Raw genomic sequence first — 18564 nt, forward strand, 5'->3', positions numbered from 1 at the left:
TGTGGAACTCACTTGAAGAGATTGCTTTGTGATCACCAAATGACTTTCTTTAAAAACTTTGGGCCACTTGTTTCTTACTTTATTTTATGATGGGCTTTAAAAGGATTTGGGCCTTTTTGGATTTCTTTATTTCTTTAGCATTCAGCCACTTGATTAATTAATTTTGCACAAGGCTAAATTAATTTAATGATCATCTTGGGCTTGTTTAGCTTTTGACCCATTATGGAAACTGATTTTTCTGCACAACAACAAAGATATCAAACAACCCATTGAAAGCAATTTAAACATTTAATAATATTTTAATAATGTTTGATCATCATTTTAATTAAATATAAAATTTTCAAACTCAACAAAATATTTTATTTTTTTTATTTTATATTCAATTTATTAAATTGTCTTTAATTTTATTATTTTTTTAAAATTATTAATTTATACTTTTATTATATCCCTTCATTGATCATACACTATTATTTTCTCTAACTATTATTCTCTGTACATATACCTGTCATTGTCTCACCGCTGTTGTTATATTGTCTTGTTCTCCTTTCTCATTTTTTTTATCCTCCTACTATCTCTTCATCCGATCATAATTAATTATCACCAAGTACCATTATCGTAATTTTCAATCTTGTCTTTTACTTTGATTTATAACCATCTATTCTGTTAACTTTTATGAATTATTAAAGTGTTATTAAAAGAATTTATTTTTGTGTCTTTTAAATATCTAAATGTATAAAAATAATAGTATTTTCTTGATGTACGTGTTAAATTATTCTATTAAAAAAATTAAAACATAAAACATTCAAAATTTTTGTTCAAATTATCAAAATTTGATGTCAGTTATATATTATTTTTAACTAATAATTATATTTAAGTTACAATTTAACATAGTACCTTAAAACATAAAGTTGCTATTTCATATTTCATTACAATTATATAAGTTTTATATATGTTTTATTGTGCACATTAATTAAACTGTACTTTATTATTTCATTTTATATGTTTTGAAATAATACTTTATATATTTTGAAATAATGCGATCGTATTATAAAAATGATGTTAGGTTTTATAACTAATGCGACTCTTCTTCTTATTTTATTTGTCATTTAAATACTATCCTACAAAATAATTACTTAAACATATTATACAAAGATATATATATATATATATATATATATATTTGAATTTATCATCAAATAGTCTTCTCGGATGGGAAAGCCTCATTATACCATCACAGATTTACAGGAGAAATGACAGGAATTCCCCTCTCAAGTGCAAATTGTACCAAATCTTCATGTTCAGTAAATTCACTAAATTGCACCAACCACATGATAAATTCAATGAATTACAATAGTAGAAGAGAGGATCAGAGAGCAGAAACTTACATAACTAAAGTCAAAGAGGATGCGGCCACTCATGGTTCATAGAAGGAAGAAAATGGGGACAAAATCTAGGGTTTTCTGGCAATGAAAACAGGAATTGGGCTAGGAAGGAGACTCGTGTTTTGAATAGGATTCTAGATCAACCTCCTTCCTTGGATGATGAACACTAGCGACTTCTCAATTTCGGCAACTCTGCATATTTGCTCAGCAATTCTATCCGAATAGCACTCCTCCAAAAGGACAAAAGGGGATAAACATGTATGGTAGAGAGTGGCAGTGATATGGGCATGAAGCGGAATGAGTAGTAGAGAAAATATACAAAATGGAGACTGAAAGTAGGAGTGGGTTAACGCAATCACTCCCATTAAACGAGGTTCAAATTTGACCCACCCGTAATTTACTCCGAAAATCTCTTGCTACTTTCCAAATAAAGGGAGCAGAAGAAGAGCAAAAAGAAGAGAAAGGTGAACCATTAATTGAAAAAGAAAATAAACTACACTTAGTCTGACTATAGATGTCTATTTGATTTTTTTGAGACATTTTTCCTTTCATTGCTTAATGAGAAAATAGAAAGAAATCCAACTCTAATTCAATCTAATGTCTACTATCCTGTGAAAGCTAAGAGCACGTCCAACGGTTAGGTTTCCAACTTTTTCAATTCATTTTTACTGACAACAACAGCAGAAACCAACACGGAAGAGAAGAGAAGAGAGTCTGTGCGTGCGTGCTTTTTAAGAGGAAAGAAATTCTCTGAGCAGTCAATGCCCGATAATAATTTGTGATGTGGTAAATTATTATAAAATAAATAAGAGTAATATTATATAATCAATAAATATTATTATTTTTTATTAGTATTTGATCAATAATAATTTATACATATATTTATAAATATTTTACATACAAAAAATATATAATTTGTATATATATTTATCAAAATTTTATACACATAAATTAATATAATTTATAGTTTGTATTCATATTTTTTAAAATTTGCACACATAATTAGTAATATTTATTAGTTAATGATAATTTAGTATTTATGCTGATTAAATAATGACAAAAAATATCAAAAATTACTGATTTTCAAAATTTTTTCAATAAATAATTACATAAAATCATAATTAATTAAATAATTATATCTCTATTTAATTAATAATATATATTAATTATTTATATTATTTAAATAATAATTAATATAAATAAATATATTAAATTATAAATTAATTAAATTAATTTACATAAAAAATAAATTTAATTTTTATAAATTACAAAATAATTTTTTGTTAGATTGTTTATTTTTATTTATAAAATTTAAAATGCTAATCAAATTTAAGTTACCTATTTTGACCGTTGTATATTATATGTTATATATATAGATAATATATTGTATATATGTTAAGGATGTATATATGACCGTTGTATATATTTTTAATAAAAATATATGACCGTTACTATATTACCATTGTTATTAATAAATTAATATTTTATTATTTTATATATACTACTTACATACATTTTTATTTTCATAATTTCTTTTACTTTTTTTTATTTTCTTTTAAACTTACGAAATCAAAGTTCTACTAATATAATTTTTTGTTTAAAAAAATAGATCTAAACTAAATCAACTCTTTTTTTCAATTACTTGTAAAATTTTTCTCAAACTCCAAATACTCAACAACCTCAACCTTTAAACTCTCAAATTCCAAATCAAAATTTTACACTACCAAATACATTTTAAAATCCAAATTCACAAAATCTTTTTAATTTCAATTTCCAAGCTCCTTATAATAATCAAATTCCTATTTTTGTACCACATGATCAAAATTCACAAACACTACATTTTTCATTTTCATCCATATTTTACCTATTTATTGAAAATGTTACTTCAACATCCTTACTATTTCCAATTCAATGTCCGCTTCGCTCATCCTCCGATGGCTTGGGAGCATGGAAGAAAATCGCAACTCAAGAACCTGGTGGTTATGCGCGTCTGAAAAGTACGCAACGTGCCAAACGTCCTGATTCATCGTCCATGCGGAGTAACATCTTTGCAGGACATCCACACCGTGTCTCGGCCCTCGGCCTCTTTTGCCGGTTAGACATCGAGTAGAACTTCGGGGGATGGTACCTTTGTCGGTGACACACGAACTCCTGCCGTATCCTTACTTCGCCACTTTTTTCGCTTCTGAAACGCCTTGCGTCGAAGTCATGGTGCTTTGCATATTGCTGGTAGAACTCAAATGCAATGTCAACCTCTGCGAAATTAAAGTGAAAAACATCCTCCTCGCTCAAGTTAAAAAAATCAATTCAACCTATCGATTCGCCAGAATCAACGGTATATAAATCATCATCCGCATAATTATCAGACATTATATATAACTAAAACTAAAATATATAACATAAAACGAAATATGTGCTCCTCAAAACTCAGAAGAGATGCGATCCGGTGAAGCAACGTCGACGACGCCGGATCAGTTGTGCTCTCTGAGCCAGAAGGACCTCGTTCTAGTCACCATCTCCGTCTCCAGCCTGCTCCACTTCCTCCGGTGATGTGGATGGACCGGGTGTGATATAGTAGGTGCGCAAATGTGGAGGGGGTGTCCCACCCAACACAAATGTATTGTCCACAAGTCCAATAAGAGGCTCGTTTAGATCCACATCAAGATATGCTTGGAATCCAGTTACCGAAGATCTGTGTCTGGCAGACTTATCGTCGTACATGATCATGATCTCGTTAAGAAAGTGTGATCCACAAACTTCGCGCGCCAAGACCCTCACTGCCAAGTAAGTTCAACTGCATCTTCTGACCTGGTCTGATATACGTTTGGCTCTGGTGCATTGCCTCATCATTCTTAGGAACCTGACGAAATAGTCACCGAATTCTCGTCCGGGCACATTCCCGCCTGCCTCAGCTCCTCCACACACACCACCGCAACCATATACATGGCTCTGCCCACCTGCCTCACCTCCATCAGCCTGGCCCTCACCTCCTCCAGGATGACCACGATCACCACCTCCGGTACTCCCACCCTGACCACCATCACCTCTACCATAGTGGCCCCCGTAACCACCTCCACCACCTCCCTGACCTCCCGTCACCACCGTTGTACCCTCCTCCACCACCACCACCACTTCCCTGACCCCGTCGTCACCTCCATCGTCTCCGTCATCACCACCTTCATCCTCACCGCTACCCTCATCCTCTCCGCCTCTGCCTCCACGTCGGCCTCTACCTCACCACCACCTCTAGCTCCTCTACGGCCGCGACCACTCCCCCCTCGCCGTCCAACCATTCCCAAACCTTCCCACCAAACCTCATTTCCGATTCCCGTCCTCAAAAGTTAAAAGTTTTCATCTTTTCTTCATTTCATGTTGTTTCCCATTTTGTATTGTTCATGGGGTTTATCTAGCTTTGCTTTTCTTTTTGCTCTTGTTGGGTTAAATTTGTCTTTTGGTGTGTGGGTAATTTTGTTGAAGTGTTGTTCATGAGTGTGTATCCCTCATCCCTCATTTTAATGTTAGAAAACAAAATAATGCAAAAGAATCAAAAGACGTTTGCTACTCATAGTATTCTTCCCTGTACCCTGTGGTTCAGTTTCTGGAAGGAGAACTACTCATAGTGTGTTTGTATTGCAATCCAGGTGGAAGCTTTGCCCCAAGGGAAAAAGTATGCTTCTTTCCTTCAAAACCTTAACATTTGTTTCAGTGTCATTGTGACATTGTTGATGGCTGTATTACTTGTCTCTAATTCTAATTATCTACCATAAGAAAAAATAATAGTTATAAACTTAGACGTAATTTCTTCGGGTTTTGAAATATCATTTGTTGATCTATTGGCATTTGCTTTGGATTTTTGCTTTATATGTAACCAGATGAGCCTTCTAAAGAACTGCCGAAGTTTTCTGTCAAACTTTTTCTTCATTCCAGCGGGCATGTTGCAGCGAAATTCCAATATGACCAGGTTTCACATGCTAACTTCATCAAGAGTATTGAACTTTATATTTCTATTGAAAATTTTGAATTTTCCATAATTAGGGGCTATGTCTTTGACCTTGAACAAGTTCCTGCATACTCATGCTTTATAGGCTATGTTTCATGGCAGGTAATAATTTCTGCTTTTCGGAGAATCCCTAGATCTTCTTGGAATGCAAAAGAAAGGTATCTCTGTCTCTCCTCCAGCAATAAGTGCGTGTGTTCATCCTAGCACGGTTTTCTGGATTGGCTGTTTTGAGGGCTTAGTGATTTGAAAATTTGAGTCTGCAGGTTATGGATGTTTCCGCTTTCTTCCTTATCAGAAGCAGAGAAGGTTCTAGGAGAAATATCTAATTATAAAGTTCAGGTAATAATTCTTCTATTTTCATTTTCTCTATAATTGGAAACTGATGTTATTATTTTCTATCTTAATAAGAATCGAGCTTGGCTTATATAATTTCTTTGGGGGAAGCTGGTCAAGTGTTTGGGATTCCATCCATATAGTAGCTGTTATAGCAAAGTAAATTTTTGTTTCGCAATACATATTTTTCCATGTTGATGCTCGTTGTGCCTTTGTCACTTTGGCATTATTCCATCCATATTTTTGTTTTGCATCTATATCTCGAGACTAGTATAGCATCATGCAGTTCTGGTTATTTATGTTTGAGCTAGTTATGGAACAGAATTCTTGTATGTCTTGACAATATGCTTATTTTGGGCATAAAAAATTATTTTCTATTTACATTTTATAGGGTTATTGATATTCAAAAAAGTGGACTGTGGATTTCATTTATTTGAACTATGTGATTATTGTTTAGATTATAAGTATTTTACTAAAACTTTCACTTTGAAAATGGTTCAAAAATTTGCTCACCAATTTTTATTGGTAAGAATAAGATTGTGGTAAGTTTTCTTTCTAAAATTAGGTTATTTGACTTGGAGATGGTAATATGTGCTCACCATCTTTGGTTTGCGTTTGAGGTGGTAAAATCTAATTAATATTAGTTGCTTTTTTTTATACTGCAGTTGGAGGTGGTAAAAGCCAAAATCAAGTCTGCTAAATCAAAAGATGAGTCTGAATCTGTTAAATTTACTCAAAAGAATCTGATTAACAAGGTTTGCATGGAAGAAGCCCTGAACATTATCTTGACTTGTACAAGTTGTTTGGAAGTTTTTCTGATTACCTAGAACTATGATAGGTCTATAGTTTTTACTGCAACATTTTCTCAGGCCTTGGCCAATATTGGAGTAGTTTAAATCATTTTGACTGGTATATGATCAAAACTGAATCATGATATATTCGATTCCAGATATATACTAATTCTGCAGATGCCAAGATTCCTGCTACTCTTGAGTATCTCGGAACTTTCATTGAGGTATTGTTCCCCTCCACTGCTTCAAAGCAATAAAATGTCAATAAAGAATTTAATGACTGCAGCTGTATGTACTATAAGAAAGTCAAGTTAAGTTCTCAACTTCTCTAGTTTCTCACCCATCTCCTTTGATTGGTGTGCCTGCATGATGCATGGTTAAATTGGTCTTTTCTAATTGCTTTTATTGCAATCGGTGCCCCTTAGTATAGGACCATAAGTTGAATGAATTAAATTGGCTGACCAGTGTGGTGAAAATGTCAGCATATGACATTTTAATACGTATGCCACAACTATTATTGGTGTCAACATTGGCTGGTCTGAGTGGTGACCGAAATAAACACGAATTGTAAACTAGATTATGTGTTCATTCTTATATTTCATCCATCTTCCAGCGCCCCAAACCATTGTGTATGCTTAATTTGAAAGTTTGATTGCTTCAAAAATTTTTTTCTCTTGCTTCCATCTTTCTATTTCATTTGGGCTATCGGTGGTTATCACGTGTAATATGTTGTGATCACTGCAGGCAGGTTGCAAGTTTCTTATATTTGCGCACTCTGCTAAATCAAAAGATGAGTCTGAATCTGTTAAATTTACTCAAAAGAATCTGATTAACAAGGTTTGCATGGAAGAAGCCCTGAACATTATCTTGACTTGTACAAGTTGTTTGGAAGTTTTTCTGATTACCTAGAACTATGATAGGTCTATAGTTTTTACTGCAACATTTTCTCAGGCCTTGGCCAATATTGGAGTAGTTTAAATCATTTTGACTGGTATATGATCAAAACTGAATCATGATATATTCGATTCCAGATATATACTAATTCGGAACTTTCATTGAGGTATTGCTCCCCTCCACTGTTTCAAAGCAATAAAATGTCAATAAAGAATTTAGTGACTGCATCTGTATGTACTACAAGAAAGTCAAGTTAGGTTCTCAACTTCTCTAGTTTCTCACCCATCTCCTTTGATTGGTGTGCTTGCATGATGCATGGTTAAATTGGTCTTTTCTAATTGCTTTTATTGCAATCGGTGCCCCTTAATGTAGGACCATAAGTTGAATGAATTAAATTGGCTGACCAGTGTGGTGAAAATGTCAGCATATGACATTTTAATACGTATGCCACAACTATTATTGGTGTCAACATTGGCTGGTCTGAGTGGTGACCGAAATAAACACGAATTGTAAACTAGATTATGTGTTCATTCTTATATTTCATCCATCTTCCAGCGCCCCAAATCATTGTGTATGCTTAATTTGAAAGTTTGATTGCTTCAAAAATTTTTTTCTCTTGCTTCCATCTTTCTATTTCATTTGGGCTATCGGTGGTTATCACGTGTAATATGTTGTGATCACTGCAGGCAGGTTGCAAGTTTCTTATATTTGCGCACCATCAGCCAATGATAGATGCGATACATGAGTGCCTTCTTGTAAGACCAGTTCAATTTTACTTTTTGTATTGGAAATTATAGCACTTACAAAAACTGTTGAAAATTTCCAGAAGAAAAAAGTGGGTTGCATCTGGATTGATGGAGGTACACCCGCTGCATCAAGGCAACAATTGGTTACAGATTTCCAGGAAAAGGATTATATCAAGGCAGCTGTAGTATGGTGGTATTTTTGGTTGTGCATTTCTTCCATGTGTTTCCGTTATAAGCATCTTTTCTGTTGTCTTGGTTAGTATTTGTGCTTGAGATAATGATTTCATGTGACACGTTATCATGCAGCTATCCATTAAAGCGGGAGGAGTTGGATTAACTTTAACTGCTGCAAGCACAGTTATCTTTACAGAACAATCCTGGACTCCAGGTGACCTAATTCAGGCCAAAGATCGTGCGTATAGAATTGGTCAGGTATTCTCACACTCATTAAGTAGAAAGGAGAGAGTTGTTACTAGTTGCATGACAACATTAAGAAAACAGATAATCTCAAATGAAAAGAACTCTCATATCTAAATTTTTTAGTAGCAAAGACAACATGTGCTCTTCTGTTTTTTGACTTGTTAGTTCTTGTTTACAGGTCTCATCAGTAAATATATACTAGTTGGCAAATGATATGGTTGATGACATCATTTGGTAGGTTCTGTTATTATTTCTGCAGTCTTTCGCTGCTTGGTATAGCATTGACTTAACATTTATTATGCATTGATGATCTAAATTTTTACGACTTAGGAATGTGGTGCAATTCAAACCGGATAATTTGGGGGCAGGTACATTTCTACATCTTCTTGAACTATCATATGTAATGCAAAATGTACATAATGCTTAGTTTCAAGGTTTTTATTCTGGTTTATATTTATATTTTGTCAAGATCTATACTCAAGCAGTATTTGAGAGTTACTTTTTGATGTTTTTGAGAAACCATTCTAAATTTTAGTTATTGAAAAATCAGGTGTTAGATGGCCATGAGAACACCTTAGCTGTGTCAAATAATCATCCATTGAGTAGCCCTGCAAAGCATACTACTATTGGGCATAGGCCTTCAAAGCAGAGAACTCTTGACCAGTTTGTCAGAAGATGTGATAACGTGGATAGGTCGGAAGTCGGAACATCAGCCTGACCGGAAACGGCCCTCTCGGTCATGACTTGCGAGATATGCAAAATGGATTTCCATTTTCACAGATACATGGCCAGTGGCAAGTGAATAGGAACTTAAATGTTGATGTCTACATGCAGAAGTTTCCATGTAGTATTAACCAGATGTGCTTACATGCGGAATTCACCTGTGATGACACAAATGCCTTTTTGAAGCTGAAATCCATTGTACAACAAATAATAGATTGAGTAGAACTGGCTACACTAAACTATGTTGCTTGTATTGGAGATAATGGTTTGGTTATGTGAAATATGTATTGGAAGAAAATGTTGATAAAGTCACCCATTAGATTTTAGGTTTCCACTTCTTGTTTTTAACTTTTTGCTCCCCCATGTTTTGTTTTAGTTTGGGGCTCTGTACAGAGCATGACATTATCATATATGAACGAGACTTGTAAATTTCTTTACTCCATATGCATGTATCATTATATTTTGTAGAAATAATCATCTCTTGAAAGAATAGACTCATAGAACCCCTTTATAGCACTTCAGTTAAAACTGATCATCACATTAGGTTATTTTTTTTAGGAACATGACCTATTCTGATAATGTTACTTTTCTCCCTAAATTCATACAGAATGACATTATAAAAATAACATCATTATTTTTCTTTAGTCATTTAGAAACTTGATTTGAATTTTTGTAACCCAGTTTCCCTTCATCATCATTCTTATTATTTTCTTATTTTCTTAATCTAATGAATAAAGCAATCATTCTTATCATATGTAATGCAAACTCTAGAACCAGAACCAAGAACGTAAAATCTAGATTCATCTCTGTCCCGTCGCCTCACTTTTATATAGAAGTAAACATCGCCTGAGCCTGGCGTGTTTGTGATGTATGATTTGTAAAAAGGAAAGGGTGCACCCTCCAGCGTAGGGTCAATTCTGCCCTCCTCAATTTTGATTTCGTAGATTGGCCAGGGGACCACATGCCCCATGTAAACGGCTTTGGCTCTGCCAATTTCACGCGGCAGGCTCAACTTGTCGGACGGCGCCATATAGATCTTGGAGTCGAACTCGAAGGGACACATATCATGACCTGGAAGATCCAAATACATCTCGAACGGTGGTGGAGGCAAACAAGTCCAATCTTTGACATCAGCTTCTTCCTTTAAATTGCTCAGTTTGATCACGATCAACTTTCCATACGTCATAAGGCAAAGGCGCGCTTCCTTCGCCATTTCAACCTGCTCAGTTTTTCGTCGTTTTGACTCAGCAGCATCCAATTCCGCCATCACTCTCTCCGATCGAACGAGATCGGTGGTGCTGCGGCAGCAAAAAGCTAGGTTAGGGTAAAGCACTAGAAAGTTAAAAGAGGAAAGATAGGGCTGTTGACGAGCGACCAGGGTTTCGAATATCAACTTATTCTCTCTCTATATATACTAGCTTAATTTTTATATTTTTATTTTTAAAATTATAAATTTGATGAAATAGTTTAAAAATTAAAAATAAAAATATTTAAAAACATATAAAAATTTTAATATTTATTTAACTTTATAACGTATAAAATTTTTAAATTTTAATTAAATAATATATTAAAAAAATAATATGTAATAAAATAAAAATAAATATTTATAAACGTTAATTACAAATTAATTATTTATAAGCATTATTAAATTTATTTATTTATTTTTAATAATATTTAATTTGAAACAAAATACTCGTTATCTTCATGTATAATTTTAATAAATAAAAAATATTTTTTTATATTTTTAAATTATTTTTAATTTTATTATTTTTTTAAATTATTAATTTATATTATCTTTTTTTGCTTTTTCGTTTTCTTCCTCCAATTTTTTCAATTAATCATAATTAATTATTATTATTATAGCAATTTTTAATATTTTCTATCATCTTGATTTAATGAGGCTTTGTATGGTAAAAGAAGAAGGTGAGATAACACATTTATGGATAATTAGATTGATAATGTTTATTCAATAGTTCAGAAGAACAAGATATCGATAGAAGCTCTTTACCAACTCATCGTAGATGGATCAACAGAGATCGAAAAGCAGGATATGATCTCATTTTCAAAGATTACTTTACAGATGAGTCGATGTATAATGCTGACATTTTTCGACGAGATTTCGAATGAGAAGACACGTGTTCTTTCAGATAGTAGACGCTCTCTCAAATGTCTATCCGTATTTCCAACAGAGGGTGGATGCAACTGGGAGAAGAGACTTGTCACCACTGCAAAAATGCACTACTGCGATACGGATACTAGCATATGACGTAGTAATTGATGCTGTTGATGATTATGTGCACATAGACGAGAGCACCACTATTGAATGTTTGGAAAAATTTGTTGAAGGTGTCATTTCGGTGTTCGAAGATGAATACTTGTGAAAATCAAATTCAAATGATGTATGACGCCGGCTACAAATAGTGTAGGGTCGTGACTTTCCTGACATTTGGGTAGTATTGATTGCATGCATTATCAATGGAAAAATTGTCCAGAGGCGTGGAAATGTATATACATGAGTGGTTATCGTAAGGTTACAACCATAGTACTTGAGGTTGTAGCATCTTCAAACCTTTGGATATGACATGCATTCTTTGGAGTTTCTGGTTCAAATAACGATATCAACGTATTAGATCGTTTACTAGTGTTTGATGATATTCTAAATGATCGTACTCCGGAGGTAAATTATACTATCAATGGTAATAATTATACTATGGGATACTATTTATCAGATGATATTTATCGTGAATGGATCATATTTGTCAAATCAATCTCAAAGGCACAAGGGGAGAAACGCAAGTTATTTGCACAATATCAAGAAGGGTAAAGAAAAGACGTTGAACGAGCATTTGGAGTGTTGCAAGTACGCTTTGCATTATACGTGGTTTTGGCAAAAGATGAAGTTTGCAAACATAACGAGAGCTTGTATTATATTGCATAATATGATTGTTGAGAATAAAAGAGACACTTATGCCGGAAATTTTGCTCAAGGCTTAGAGTATGAGGATGTCAAAAATGGCTTATCACAACCTTATTTGGGAGAGAAAGATTTCGCATCATACCATCAATTTCTTAGATGAAGGTGACGAAGACGGCTACGGCTTCGCAGGGAACGCCGTGAATCTGGATGATTCTTTCGGAGCTCCGATGTTTTCGCGGGCGGTCTATGACGTTCTCCAAAACCGGCGACACAGAAGCCTGAGATTTAGGAATAAATAAAAGAAAGAAAACAAAAAACGTGAGCAATAGAAAAAAAAATGAAAATTGAAGACGAAAAAAGATAAATGGAAAGTGGAAGGCGGACCAGAATACTGGAGTGGGCAGGAATACGTGTTCCGGCGGAGGTGCGAATGAAGACATCCGGTTCGGGTAAGATCCGGTCGTTGTGGTAGTTGATGGCTATGGTGTCGGCAACCATATAGAACTTTTCTCTTTTTCCCTTTATTGGTAATGTTTCGAAGGAGGTTAATTGTGGTAGGTATTGTATTTCAAGAGCTGATTGATACAACACTGATACTCTGTTTTGGCCTAGAAAGGAAAGGGGAGATGAACATGATAATGGAGCGGCCTTATATATAGAAAAGATGGAGAAACCAAAAAATGACATACAAGTAAATTAAAAGGTGATTGCTATGGTACGAAGATAAATTCATACGTACCGATATATTTAAAATATGGATAAATAATAACAAGCTATGTGTCATTTATTTTTCACATTAGTATTTAATTTTTTCTTTTTTAAATATATATTAGATCACCACTTTTACTAATATACCCCTTTAATTAAATTAAAATAAAAATATATTTTTTATTTAATTTTATAAAAAGTCTAAAACATCATTCTTTTATTTAATTAGACAAAAATACCCTTTTAAATTAATCAAATTTTAGAATTCAATTAACTTTAATTTTATAATTTCAAATAATTGAAACAACAAAACAAAAACATATTAAAAAAACAAAAAATCAAAATTGTTATTCATCTGGATTAAACATATTAAAAAAACAAAAAATCAAAATTGTTCTTCGTCTGGGTTCAAAAACCCTCTTGTTCACGCCTGTGAATGTTTCAGTGTTCTTCATCTTCTTCTCTCCTCTTCCCCTTTTGCTCTTGATATAGCACTAGGAATTGGTGGACTTCCAAAGGTATCTTTAAATCCTTGTATAACGAAGTTTCTTGCTAACTTATTCTGCGTTTGCAAACATTGAACCCTTTTTTATAAATTAATCTAGTTGGTCGTTGGCGAAAAGATTTTCTAGTTTGCTCCGACTTCTGATTTTCCTTCCATGTTTAATTTGCTATGTTAATTTGGCAACTGCATGACAATTATGCTTCCACAATTTCATCTGATATGATAAGAGATAAATAAAGAAGAAATCTGTCTCTTAGTTCATGGTTCATTGTTTCATTGGGTGATAGTTGTAAGCTGATTGTTATATATAACTGTTGTAGGGACGTGTTGTGGAAATATATGGTCCAGAGGCTTCTGGGAAAACAACTCTTGCTTTACATGTGATTTCAGAGGCACAGGAGCAAGGAGGTTATCTATAGATGCTAATTTTTGCCCCTGATGATAATGTCTATATTGTTTTTGGTTGTAATGTGACCATAACCCCTATAGTTGTCAACTTGTCAATATGTTATTGTCAATCACAAGAGGCATTTGCTTTAATCTCCCTCCCTTTGATTTTCTGTATACATTGTGATAATACAGTGGATGTATTCTTCTCTGTTGTAACACCGAATGAATGCCTATCCCAGTGTCAGTGTCTTGTAACTCAATTATGATTTGGAAGTGGCAAATCACTAGTTAAATATCTCTACTTCCTCTTTAATCACTGTTTCTGCACTGCAGCAACAATTTGTAGTTGCTAGCACCTAGCTAGTTTCCAGTTGTGAACAGGTTGTGTTCTGTTTTCCACTTCTCTTATCCTTTTGGCAGAGAGAGAAGTAAGAGGTATAATGTGTATAATTTAAAATTTGTACTACAAGTATCTGGGTGGGCTATATAAACATTTCAGGCTTAATTTATGCTATTTTGATCATAAAAATGAAGTTACCACAATTAATAGCATCATAATACCCGAAGATAAGTAAGAAGGGCTGTCTGTTTACTACTATGATGTATTTGTAAGGAATCTATGTTAAGGATTTTGTAGTTAGTTTATGCTGGCATTCATATCTTCATTTCATGCAGGCTACTGTGTATTTGTTGATGCTGAGCATGCTCTCGATAAGGCACTTGCAGAATCCATTGGTGTGAATACTGAAAACTTGTTGCTTTCACAACCAGATTGTGGTGAACAAGCACTTAGTCTTGTGGATACCTTAATCTGTAGTGGTTCAGTTGACGTAATTGTTGTTGACAGTGTAAGTATGCAGCTCCCTTTTGATTTAATTAATACTTTCCTTGGTTCCCATTGTAACTTGTCTAGGATTATATCGGTAGTGGTGGCTGCACTTAAGTCCTTATCTATTATAGGATTTGCCAAATCAGTATAAGAACTAGAAATTTTTCACCAATAGAATGTGATTTTAGCCAGTATTATCATTTAGTTCTACTTAGTTATGGTAATAACTCAAAATAGCCTTCTTATAAAAAGATTCATCAGCACTAGAAATTTTTTGATTGATTCTGTTTTTATTCATGTTCAAAGATATATGCTACTACTTGTATTATATAGCATTTCTGCGTTGGTTATAAGTGAGGAAAGATTTGTGATGGGGAAAATTGGAAACTGTTCATCAATGGATTCTCTTTTGAGCTCATACCTAGGGCCAAATTTTAGATTTTGAAATTTGTACTTATAAATCTTTCACGGACTTACTAGTCTGACTTGACAGTGTGAAAGAATGAGCAAATTTAATGTTCCTTTGATGTCTTTCTTTTTACTTCCTCCATTTTATTTGGGTATATGTCTACTAAATTTTCTGTCTTTACATTCACAGGTGGCTGCTCTTGTTCCTAAAGGGGAGCTTGATGGTGAAATGGGGGATGCACACATGGCAATGCAGGCTAGGTTGATGAGCCAGGCCCTTCGGAAATTAAGCCACTCCTTGTCAGTTTCTCCAATGTATATTGATTTTTATAAACCAGGTATGAGTTAAAACCCAGTAATTGCACTGGAATCAGCATTGTTCTGAGGGACTTGAGATTGATTTGGATTATTGCATCTTCTGCCATGAATGTTTGTCCTTTTGGCTTTTATTTACAGATTTTGGGAAGCCAGGTACTTGTCAAGGTTGTGAAGAACAAGCTTGCCCCTCCATTTAAAACTGCTGAGTTTGAGCTTCAATTTGGCGAGGGTATAAATAGAGAATGTGAGATCATAGACTTGAGTGTAAAACACAAAATCATCCTAAAGGCCAGTGCTATGTATTACTTCAATGATAAGAATTTCCGTGGTAGGGATGCTTTTAAGAGTTTCCTGGCCGAGAATCATAGTGCATTTGAAGAACTTCAAATGAAACACAGGGAGAAGCTTCTTGATGATACCGATGTGGAAAAGGTACAAGATTCAGATGTGACTAGTGATGTCAAAGAAGAAATTACAACAACACTCGAGTCTACCGATGAAGAATCCTCAGCTGCTGTCAAAGCTTGATCTTATGAATTATGGCGCACTCGAGCAACCATGTCGACCAATGTGATTTATGTATGATGTAGCTTGCCGAATCGGAAGCAAAAAATGTTCAACTCAAATCAACAAGGCTCATAGAAATGATGTATATGCCTAAAATTCTTGTTGGTTGGTTTGGGATCACATCATTCTTGGGGTCAAACATTGTAAGTTTTGCACATTTCCCTTGTAAATTGAACCTTTTTGGGGTAGTTGTCATACTATATAGGCCGAGTCATATGGCACATTAGTAATATTTATAATTTATAATACAATGATTATCTATGGAGGATGATATGAACTCATACCGTGCCCCTTGGGAACTACCAGGGGAGCTGTTGGTGGTCATGGAATCAAGGTGCTTCCACCTCTATACTGGAGATCCTATCTTTGATTATCTATCATAAATATCAAAAAGGGTGTTTTTGTAGTTTCATCTTTTTGTGATTACAACCTTTAGCTCAGTTCAGTTGAACAATGGATGAAAATAATGTAATGTTGCTGCTCTATGTTGAGCTTCCTTATCTGACTCTGACTTATGAAAATACTGTTAGTGTTCTTTTTAAAGGAGACAACCTATATACTTTTTGGTTGAAATACATATAGTTATAGTTCAGATAATTAGTAAATCTGTTAAGAACTAACAATTTTCTTAAATTATCATTCAGATACAACAAAAGCCAAAAATAAAATTAGTCAACAAATGAGATGCAATAACTTTCTTTCATTCATCTAAAATTTTTACACTTTCAAAGGAATAATATAAGGAAGAGAGCAAAATGGACAATCTTCAAAACAAAAAGAAAGAGCATTCTTTACAAAATTTGTCTCAACAAATCTATGTCAGTCTCTATGAGCAAAATTTACTGCCCACTTAATCTATGTCAGAGTCTATATATGCTTCTCAGAGTCTCTAATACATATTGGTTCATTTAATCTATGTATGTAACACCTCTGCACTTCTCAGAGTAACAGCCATGGCAAGTTTATAACTATTTCTCTGACGCCGTACATCCGATGGCTCTATTTGTAGAAGAATATGGGAAACACAAGCTGGCCCTTTTCCTTCTGACACTCGAGGATCTTGGCACCTTCATCTAGACACCACACTGAAGCTGCATATATAGTTCTCAGAGAAAACGCAAATTAATAACCCAACGTGAAGAATAAAAGCTAATTTATGACGACAAATTATTTGAACAAAACTAAACTGACCATTGACCAAGTACAGTGTCAACTCATTGCATGTTTCCTAGTCAGAGCTGTCATATTGGCAACAAAAGGAGACAAAGATCCTGAAAGCTCCATACTTGTCAAATACCAGCAACTAGCAATTCATACCATAACAAGATGTACTCAATTAGACTCAAATAAATTAAAAACAAGAGCAACAATCAGCAAAAATAAAAATCAGCAAAAACACAACAACAAATAAATTAAAAACCAGCAACAATCAGCAACAATACTAGCAACTAGCAACAATACCAACAATAAAGTAATTCAACAAAAGTAATTTAACCAGCAATCAGCAACAATACACTGATTTCAAATCTGCTCCAAATTTAATTCTTCAAATCTGCTCCAAATCTGATTTCAATATCTTTCTATCTGACATCAAACTGCATAAATGAATCAATAACCAGCAACAATAATCAATAATCAGCAAACAATAATTTAACCAGCAACAATAATCAATAACCAAGTCAGCAAACAATTCAACAAACAGAATAAAATCAGCAAGTCAGCAACAATAATTTAACCAGCAACAATAATCAATAACCAGGTCAGCAAACAATTCAACAAACAGAACAAAATCAGCAACAATGAATCAAATTACCAAAATAAATCAATAATTTAACCAGCAACAATACCTAACAAAATAAATCAATAACCAGCAACAATGAATCAACAAGTCAGCAAGTCAGCAATAAAGTAAACAATATTAAAGAATCAATGATCTAACCAAATTACATACCTGACTCGGTGGCTCGGGCTCCATATCTGACTTGAATCGGTGGCTGGGTGGGAGACTTGAATCGGTGACTGGTGGGTGCTGTGTTGTGGGTGGCGATTGGCGAGGGTTGTGGCTCTGCTACTGCTGGGTGCGAGGTTGCGAGGGTTGGGCTCTGCTACTGCTGGGTGCGAGGGAGGAGGGTCGTGCGCTGTGTGCGAGAGTCGTTCAGGCTGTGGTGCGAGGGTCGTGCGCCACTGCAGAGAGGAGAGCGCGACGGTGAGAGGAGAGCGCGACTGTGAGAGGTTGGGACTGAGAGCTTTGGATTGGGGGTGGGAGCGAGTCATGCGCCACTACAGAGAGGAGAGCGTGACGGTGAGAGGCTGAGACTGAGAGCTTTGTATTGAGGTGGGAGGCGTGGGGTTAGGGCTCAAGGGAATTGAGGTTTGGCCGTTTAGGGGTGGGGTGGGGGGAAGTGGGTTGGTTTTTTAGGGTTTTTTTACTAAACCGGTTCGATTCGGTTAGGGTTTTTCTGGTCAGACCCGAAAACCGAACCGAACCGTAAAAAAAATTGCAAAACACATTTTTCGGTTTTTTCGATTTTCAATTTTATTCAGTTTTTAGTTTTTTCAGTTTGGTTGGTCGGTTTAGTTCGGTCCAAATCGATTTTGAACACCCTATTACTAGGGGTGGCAACACTATCTGA

The 18564-nt window shown here is 34.6% G+C and overlaps 2 protein-coding genes and 1 long non-coding RNA gene across 22 annotated transcripts; 2 read left to right on the forward strand and 1 right to left on the reverse strand.

Annotated features, from left to right (window-relative positions):
* The first annotated feature begins 3783 nt into the window (after positions 1 to 3783).
* LOC107484479 (uncharacterized) lies at positions 3784 to 9731 on the forward strand. 18 transcript variants are annotated; one of them, XM_052258495.1, is made up of 12 exons: positions 3826 to 4166; positions 5024 to 5049; positions 5255 to 5343; positions 5468 to 5484; positions 5646 to 5721; positions 6381 to 6470; positions 6665 to 6730; positions 8087 to 8155; positions 8227 to 8331; positions 8453 to 8578; positions 8745 to 8800; positions 9117 to 9731. In XM_052258495.1, exons 1-11 carry the CDS (start codon positions 4102 to 4104, stop codon positions 8766 to 8768), a joined length of 753 nt encoding a protein of 250 aa, XP_052114455.1. In that variant the 5' UTR covers positions 3826 to 4101; the 3' UTR covers positions 8769 to 8800; positions 9117 to 9731. The 18 variants fall into 18 exon arrangements, 17 of the variants coding, with proteins under 17 accessions (XP_052114463.1, XP_052114452.1, XP_052114451.1 ...); XM_052258519.1 differs by lacking the exons at positions 8745 to 8800; positions 9117 to 9731 and having other exon boundaries at positions 3829 to 4166; positions 8227 to 8279; positions 8323 to 8331; positions 8453 to 8625; XM_052258526.1 differs by lacking the exons at positions 8745 to 8800; positions 9117 to 9731 and having other exon boundaries at positions 3830 to 4166; positions 8227 to 8279; positions 8323 to 8336; positions 8453 to 8587.
* A 3578-nt stretch (positions 9732 to 13309) lies between these two features.
* Positions 13310 to 15690, forward strand: LOC107484472 (DNA repair protein recA homolog 3, mitochondrial-like; the record flags this gene model as incomplete). Its single annotated transcript, XM_052251548.1, has 5 exons — positions 13310 to 13432; positions 13740 to 13827; positions 14485 to 14657; positions 15237 to 15384; positions 15503 to 15690. Coding segments are annotated over 5 exons (591 nt in total), but the record flags the coding sequence as incomplete, so codon positions are not given.
* A 921-nt stretch (positions 15691 to 16611) lies between these two features.
* On the reverse strand, positions 16612 to 18191 carry LOC127745623 (uncharacterized). Of its 3 annotated transcripts, none has more exons than XR_008006757.1 (4): positions 17883 to 18191; positions 17446 to 17526; positions 17123 to 17234; positions 16612 to 17022 (listed from the first exon to the last, which is right to left on the reverse strand). It is a non-coding gene; the product is annotated as an uncharacterized LOC127745623 (long non-coding RNA). The 3 variants fall into 3 exon arrangements; XR_008006758.1 differs by having other exon boundaries at positions 17427 to 17526; XR_008006756.1 differs by having other exon boundaries at positions 17123 to 17526.
* Positions 18192 to 18564: the final 373 nt, after the last annotated feature.

This window comes from Arachis duranensis, chromosome 1, assembly GCF_000817695.3.
Source record: "Arachis duranensis cultivar V14167 chromosome 1, aradu.V14167.gnm2.J7QH, whole genome shotgun sequence".
NCBI classification, from domain to species: domain Eukaryota; kingdom Viridiplantae; phylum Streptophyta; class Magnoliopsida; order Fabales; family Fabaceae; genus Arachis; species Arachis duranensis.

Coding starts and splice junctions, on each gene's coding strand:
- LOC107484479 (XM_052258491.1), top strand. CDS start 4,102: ATGATCATGATCTCGTTAAGAAAGTGTGATCCACAAACTTCGCGCGCC. Junction 4,167..5,023: donor GCCAAGACCCTCACTGCCAA/GTAAGTTCAACT, acceptor ATTGCAATCCAG/GTGGAAGCTTTGCCCCAAGG. Junction 8,156..8,226: donor CGATACATGAGTGCCTTCTT/GTAAGACCAGTT, acceptor GAAAATTTCCAG/AAGAAAAAAGTGGGTTGCAT.